Source organism: Brassica oleracea, chromosome C5, assembly GCF_000695525.1.
Source record: "Brassica oleracea var. oleracea cultivar TO1000 chromosome C5, BOL, whole genome shotgun sequence".
Taxonomy (NCBI): domain Eukaryota; kingdom Viridiplantae; phylum Streptophyta; class Magnoliopsida; order Brassicales; family Brassicaceae; genus Brassica; species Brassica oleracea.
In genome coordinates, this window is record NC_027752.1 from 38,380,603 (window position 1) to 38,389,571 (window position 8,969).

Genomic DNA, 8,969 nt, shown 5'->3' on the forward strand with positions numbered 1-8,969 from the left:
TTATTAAATGTAAAATCAATTTATAGATAGCCAGAATGTAAACCATTATCAAACCAGTCTGTGGACCAATACATTATCCTACTGTTATTATTCTGAACATGCAATATAAATCAAATTTCGACTAACCCCTTAGACTAACGACGAACACTATACCAAATGAGTTTAATTAATCACCATATGTATATTGCGTTTATAAAACAAATTATATACACCAAATCTGAATTACAGACTAACTAATTGCGCCGTAATATAGGTACAATATATTATAGTGTTAAAAATTTGATGTTTTTAACAGTATCCCAATTTTTTTATCTATTACCAATTTGATTTAGTTTTTAACAATATGTCCAATTTGATTTAAATTTTATTTATATTTCAAATTTAGAAATAAAAAATATGTCAAATAGTACTGTTACGTAATTATGTTTTCAAAACAAAATTTGTTACAAGAATACAAAATTTGAATTTTTTTATAATAATAATATCATAAATCACATAAACACAGGTATAATAGAGTTAGGTAATACATAATACTAAACTATATTAATTTATTGATAAATTTTGTTTTATGAACTAAAATGATTTAGTATATAAAAACCGTGCGGGTCGACATCTAGTGAAACTTAAAGCAAATATATATAAAACAAACAAAACTATTAGTTTTTAAAAAAACACATAACTATTCCAATTAATAATCCAATTTTATCACATATAAAAGCATTTGCCAAATAAAAACTTTAATAATAGTAACTATATACAAAATAGTATACAAAGGGATATATAATCAAATGTGTTACTAAAAATATACTTGTGCACAGTACGGGTCAGCATTAGTAAAACTTTAGATAACATTTAAACATCTATCATTTTATTAGTTTTTTATTCATTTTTAACTAATTAGATAATTAAACTGTATAAAGAGTATGAGTACTTTCTCTCTCATTCATAATATAAGTAGTTGTAGATATTTTTTTGTTTCAAAAAAAAAAAGTTTTTATATTTCAAGTATATTGTGTGAACAATGAAATAAACGTAAATATTTTTATAATTAGTTGAAGTTGTATATTAAATGATATTTTTTTCAAATGTAACATTTTTTAATATCAGGATTATTAGATAATTAAACTGTATAAGGAGTATTAGTATTAGATTTATAAATTAATTAGATACTTAAAGAGTATTAGTATTACTTATATGGTCTCTTGACAGATGATGATGCCCTAACGCGTTGAACTTTTGTTTCCTTATGTACATTAATAGTTCACTTTGCAATTGGGGTTAGACGAGTACATAACGGCTCTCTCTGCTTACGTCGAAACGCTAAGCACGCAAGATGTTGTAACGTCGTTAACTTTCACGACGAACAAGAAGAACTATGGACCTTATGGAAACAAATCTGGTTTCCAGATTTTTGCTCCTGAGGAGACAGGAAAACAGATCGCCGGTTTTCATGGTACCAGTGGCAATGTTCTCAACTCTATCAGCGGTTACTACGCTCCCATACCCACCTATAAATTGGTTGCAGTAGGTGGCACAGGTGGGTCGGCATGGGACGACGGATCCGATCATGACGGCGTGACAAAGATAACCGTAAGAACCGGTGGGGTAGGGGTTCAATACGTTAAACAGAGGAACCTGTCCCTCGGTATAGCCCGAACGTTTTTTAAAAAACGCATCGATCGATGCGTTTTTTAAAAAACGTTCGGGCTATACCGAGGGACAGGTTCCTCTGTTTAACGTATTGAACCCCTACCCCACCGGTTCTTACGGTTATCTTTGTCACGCCGTCATGATCGGATCCGTCGTCCCATGCCGACCCACCTGTGCCACCTACTGCAACCAATTTATAGGTGGGTATGGGAGCGTAGTAACCGCTGATAGAGTTGAGAACATTGCCACTGGTACCATGAAAACCGGCGATCTGTTTTCCTGTCTCCTCAGGAGCAAAAATCTGGAAACCAGATTTGTTTCCATAAGGTCCATAGTTCTTCTTGTTCGTCGTGAAAGTTAACGACGTTACAACATCTTGCGTGCTTAGCGTTTCGACGTAAGCAGAGAGAGCCGTTATGTACTCGTCTAACCCCAATTGCAAAGTGAACTATTAATGTACATAAGGAAACAAAAGTTCAACGCGTTAGGGCATCATCATCTGTCAAGAGACCATATAAGTAATACTAATACTCTTTAAGTATCTAATTAATTTATAAATCTAATACTAATACTCCTTATACAGTTTAATTATCTAATAATCCTGATATTAAAAAATGTTACATTTGAAAAAAATATCATTTAATATACAACTTCAACTAATTATAAAAATATTTACGTTTATTTCATTGTTCACACAATATACTTGAAATATAAAAACTTTTTTTTTTTGAAACAAAAAAATATCTACAACTACTTATATTATGAATGAGAGAGAAAGTACTCATACTCTTTATACAGTTTAATTATCTAATTAGTTAAAAATGAATAAAAAACTAATAAAATGATAGATGTTTAAATGTTATCTAAAGTTTTACTAATGCTGACCCGTACTGTGCACAAGTATATTTTTAGTAACACATTTGATTATATATCCCTTTGTATACTATTTTGTATATAGTTACTATTATTAAAGTTTTTATTTGGCAAATGCTTTTATATGTGATAAAATTGGATTATTAATTGGAATAGTTATGTGTTTTTTTAAAAACTAATAGTTTTGTTTGTTTTATATATATTTGCTTTAAGTTTCACTAGATGTCGACCCGCACGGTTTTTATATACTAAATCATTTTAGTTCATAAAACAAAATTTATCAATAAATTAATATAGTTTAGTATTATGTATTACCTAACTCTATTATACCTGTGTTTATGTGATTTATGATATTATTATTATAAAAAAATTCAAATTTTGTATTCTTGTAACAAATTTTGTTTTGAAAACATAATTACGTAACAGTACTATTTGACATATTTTTTATTTCTAAATTTGAAATATAAATAAAATTTAAATCAAATTGGACATATTGTTAAAAACTAAATCAAATTGGTAATAGATAAAAAAATTGGGATACTGTTAAAAACATCAAATTTTTAACACTATAATATATTGTGTCTTTAAAATATTACAGTGCAATTAGTTAGTCTGTAATTCAGATTTGGTGTATATAATTTGTTTTATAAACGCAATATACATATGGTGATTAATTAAACTCATTTGGTATAGTGTTAGTCGTTAGTCTAAGGGGTTAGTCGAAATTTGATTTATATTGCATGTTCAGAATAATAACAGTAGGATAATGTATTGGTCCACAGACTGGTTTGATAATGGTTTACATTCTGGCTATCTATAAATTGATTTTACATTTAATAAGGATTAAAAATTGGTCATGTTTACCATTCTGGTTTTGTAAGAGTTATGGTTATATTAGTTGTGATATATTATTAAACCATTTTATTAGTAATAAATGAAACTGATTTTTAACGAGGGTCCATTTAAAAAACAAAATCACACATGAATCAAGGTTGTGACTTCTGTTTTAATATATAAGATTCTTTGTTCATGTGAGGTAGTAATAATATTATAGATACTATAGGGGTTAAAATTAGATGAATGATGCTTTAATAGTATAGATTTAGAAATTTTTATTACCTAATAATCTACATATATGTAAATATGAAAGTGTAATAAAACAATTTATGCTTTGTTTTGGTTTATGTGTTTCACAAATCATATAGTTATTTAATTTGTTTAAGAAATAAACTAGATTTTGACCGGTGCATTCGAATATGTTATTTCCATATATATTTATATATAAAATAGTACTGCTTATATTCCAAAAATTTATGATTAAGTTGTAAATATTGTTGGTGTCTCTAACTCTGAAATAGATGTTACTGCACGTCATTTGACAAAAAATCTAGAACCTAAATATTTTAATAAACTTGTTGAGAGTTGCGAGTCTGTAAATATGCTATTTTGTAGCTTTAGTTCAAGGTATATATATAGTTTCATTTTAGATTTTAGGCATATATGGTAATATCTAGATAAATTTTAGTTTTTATGATTTCATTTAATATGATAGATATTATTGTGATATATACTTACAATATCTAGATAGAAAACAATTTGTTAAGATTAAAATGATTGGCTGTAAATAATTTTCTTGAAAATTGTAAAAAATGATCTGTATTAGATATTCCGTGATTTCAGGTTTTCTAAATATATTATGTTTTCATAGTTATTACTCGACTGGTTTGTATTGTTTAAAAGAGATATAATAATTATAGATGATTTAATGATTGTTTTGCCTCAAATATAGAAAGTAAACGATTATTTTGATATTGATTTCATAAAAGATTTTGATTTTCAAATTTTGATTTCCCACATACTAACCGATAAATATGGTTCAAATATTAAATAAACAGGTCTTTTTAGTCTATGATTATATACACCATATGAATGATTTGTTCTAAATAAAGATTGAGAGGTTGTACAAAATTTTTCATTAATATCCATGAAAGACGAATGACGGATATAGAACTTACCGGATTTATCATTTTATAAATGTTATTAACTCTCATGCGAATTATGTGTTTTCGCTTTTTATTAGAAAATGTAATTTTCGGTTGAATTGCTAATTTTTTTATATCTTATGTTATAAGTAGATAAATGTTTGAAAAGATATCATAACATATTTACATTTCGCTTTAACAAATTAAATGAAGCATTCGGTATACATGTCATAAACGTAGTGTATGTTAATGAATAAATGCTTTAAAATGCATAGAATCATATTTATTTATTTTTGTGTGAAAACTAAAATGGATAATATAATGAATAAATCTTTAAATTAATATTGAAATATTTCAAGTCTAAGTTTTGTGTAATATCCTCATTTATATTAAGTTTCGTTAAATAAAATATTTTTGTTAGGATATTATTGGTTAAATAAAAACATACATTTGATAAACTTTCTAAAGGCTATTCTAAATAAAAAAACACACATGAAATAAACCATGAATTCTATTTTAGTAGATATAATATTTTGATTTCATATTTATGATATAAATTAATATTTTTAATCAGAATCTTTTAAAATCTTTGATAAACTTCGTAAGGAATGACCTCAATAAAAAAAAATCACACATGAAATAAGTCATGAATTCTATTTTAATAAGATATATAGATGTTATATGTATAATAATCTATATCAAGATTTAGTAAAAATATAATTTGTTTAAGATTTTCACTATTAAAAAATTGGGAAAAATATTCTTAAATAATTTCTTTGCAACTAATTTTTATATTTTGCAAAATATTGTTAAGATTAATATATCGAATATAGTTTTGGTTTTTCAATTTTGTTAAGAAAAATAGTTTTTGAAAGAATAATTCTGTTACATATTATTTTTATTGAGATTTGATTACTAAAAAAATTGGGTAAGAATGTAGTTTGAAAAAGTTCATCATCTATTTATTTTAAAACATATTATGTCGAATATGATTTGAATATACCGTATATATTTTAAATACGTAATATGCTGTAAATATAGTTTAAATATAATGCTTAGAGTATAGTTTAAATATGTAATAACTTGTGAATATAGTTTAAATATAATGCAGCTGTATAGGTTAAATACGTTATATGGTTTTGTTATAGCTCGAGGTTATTTGGCGGTTCGAGGTCCAACCACAAATTTTATTGGGTGTCTATCGGCGCTATGCCGATCAGGTTGTTTTTAATGAGAATTAGATATCCATTTCGCATCATCACACAAGCCGGTAAATCTGAGATGGTAAATTTTAAATCTAGGGGCTTAACACCTTTCCAAGTACGTGTTATTACTCGACCACACTTGTGTAATATGCTATTAGAGATTGATCCGCGCACCCGCACGAGTATTGGTTTGTACATTTTTATACATCGATATTTATTTTTCACAATTAGTGTTATATATTTTAGATGTATCATAATATAACTAATGATATTCAAAAGACCTGGACCGAATCAGGTAATATGACTATTTTTTTTACAAATATCCGAATCCGTTTTAAATACATTGGTTATTTAGATATTTTTAGGATCCTATACATCAGAACTGAATTCATTCAGATCCAGAATGACGCAACTCAAAATCCACACATAAATTTATAATATTTAAGCGGGACCTTGTTTCTAAACAAAAAAAAATGATATCCGAAGGAACAACATGTACATAAATGGATAGATAATGTTCATTTATAACTGATTTTATAAACAAATAAAATAATCTATTTTTATGTGTTTGGCTAAAATAAGTGAAATAGAAATAATTTTTTGTTAAGTAAAGTAATTATATGGAGTGAAATTAAGTGGCAATAAATGTAGCACATTTTTATTATTTTGATTTAAGTTATTATTTTATTTACAAAAGCATATCTTTGAATTATGTTTTTGGCTACGTAATATTCCACCAATTGAAACTCAAATAAAAATGTTTTAATAAAACAAACTAAACTAAACGTTTAATCATATGCAAAACCTAGTTATTTAACATTTTTGATTTTATAATTGGCACAAAGTTAATATTGATTAACTAATAAATAAAAATATGCAATATTATTATGGTAATATAATTAATGATGTGAATTATTGTTAAAGTAATATAATTAATGAAATTGTTAAACTAAGTGAAATATAGAAATACAATTAATAGATACTGCTATTCATATATCCAAACAAATTTCATTAAAACTGCTATTCAAGTTTCTAAACAATCTCATTGTGTACTTCAACTTTAGTAATATAGATGAATCATGTTTGATCGTCGTTTATGCTTTGATTATGCCAAATATTGTATTAAGTTTGCTTTGTATATACTGTGAAAACACTGAATTTAATTTAAATATACAGTAAGTTAAAACTATGTAAATCTCTCCACATATTATACGTAATATGTTGTGAACGATGCTAAATTTTTTTTTCCATATTGAGATGAATGTAAATTAATTAGATGGAACATCGTTATGGAGAATTTGACCAAGATCCCTAAAGAGTTGAGTGCAAATTAATAATTAATGAAGAACAAATATGTGTAAACCTATATATAAACCATATAAGATGTGATATTTAATGGGATATGCAATTGTTTTTTTCTAGGTCGAAACGCAATTCTATTACTAAAGCTTGAGGTGGTCTGGATAACCAAACCGGAATAGAACAACCAATAAAATGTAACTCCCTATGAGATATGCAATTGTTAAGAGACCATAAAAATAGAATAATAAACAAGAGAAATTGCCAAAAATACCATTTTCAAAGTACCACTTTTTATGTTTACACTAACCACTTTTACCCTCATCTTTAATGAAAGGTAAAAGATATTTATAGCGTTTTGATTACCTTTGACAAAAAAAAACATATGCTTAACTAATCTAAACTTAAAACATCAACTTTAAACCCTAAATTATCAACTCTAAACCCTAAACCATGAAACATCAACTCTAAACCCTAAACCCCGAAACATCAACTCTAAACCCTAAACACTAAAACTTCAAATCTAAACCTTAAAACATCAACTCTAAACCCTAAACGTAAACCCTATACCCTAAATCAAAACTTAAACACCAACTTTAAACCCTAAATCATCAACTCTAAACCCTAAACCATGAAATATCAACTCTAAACCCTAAAACTCGAAACATCAAATCTAAACCCTAAACCCTAAACCTTGAAATCAAAACCCTAAAACATCAACTCTAAACATTAAACACTAAACCCTAAAATGTAAACTCTAAACCCTAAACCCTAAAAAACTAACCCTAAACCCTAAAACATCAACTCTAAACATTAAACACTAAACCCTAAAATGTAAACTCTAAACCCTAAACCCTAAAAAACTAACCCTAAACCCTAAAACATCAACTCTAAACATTAAACACTAAACCCTAAAATGTAAACTCTAAACCCTAAACCCTAAAAAACTAACCCTAAACCCTAAAACATCAACTCTAAACATTAAACACTAAACCCTAAAATGTAAACTCTAAACCCTAAACCCTAAAAAACTAACCCTAAACCCTAAAACATCAACTCTAAACATTAAACACTAAACCCTAAAATGTAAACTCTAAACCCTAAACCCTAAAAAACTAACCCTAAACCCTAAAACATCAACTCTAAACATTAAACACTAAATCTTCAAATCTAAACCCTAAAACATCAAATCTAGGGTTTTAGGGTTTAGGGTTTAGGATTTAGGGTTTAGGGTTTAGAGTCGAAGGTTTAGGGTTTTAGGGTTTAGAGTTGATGTTTTAGGGTTTAGGGTTAGTTTTTTAGGGTTTAGGGTTTAGAGTTTACATTTTAGGGTTTAGTGTTTAATGTTTAGAGTTGATGTTTTAGGGTTTAGAGTTGAAGGTTTAGGGTTTAGGGTTTAAAGTTGATGTTTCGGGGTTTAGGGTTTAGAGTTGATGTTTCAGGGTTTAGGGTTTATTTAAAAAAAAAGGGTTTAAGATTAATGGTTTAGGGTTTAGGGTTCGTATTTAAAAAAAATAGGGTTTAGGATTGATGGTTTAGGGTTTAGAGTTGAGTTTTAGGGTTTAGGGTTTGAATTTCGAAATAGTATAATTCAGAAAAAAAAGTTTAAAAATTATTTTATATTTTTTTTATTTTTATTTATTTAAAATGTTATTTATTATATATATAAAGAACATGGGCGTAAGAGTCTTTTGCCACTTAGTGAAGAAGGTATTTTTGAAAATTTATCTTTAGTGGTGGTAAAAATGAAAAGTGGTAGCATGAAAGTGGTAAACATGTAATTTCTCCAATAAACAATGGACTATAGAATGCAAATTGAACATACAATACACTACAAGAAAACAACGGTATTCTGACGGACATTCCGACGGAAAATGAAATCCTCGGAATATACCGAGGAATTTCCGAGGAAATTCCGAGGAAACACAAAATTGGGGTTCCTCGGAATTTCCTCGGAATA

The 8,969-nt window shown here is 27.1% G+C and overlaps 1 protein-coding gene across 1 annotated transcript in view; it reads right to left on the bottom strand.

Moving 5' to 3' along the window:
- Positions 1-8,969, bottom strand: part of LOC106292263 (jacalin-related lectin 17) — a 27,509-nt gene that overhangs the window by 8,509 nt on the left and 10,031 nt on the right. Inside the window, exon 5 of the mRNA XM_013727866.1 lies at positions 1,714-2,098. Coding sequence (XP_013583320.1) covers positions 1,714-2,098 — 385 coding nt within the window. The remainder of the gene's footprint in view (positions 1-1,713; positions 2,099-8,969) is intronic.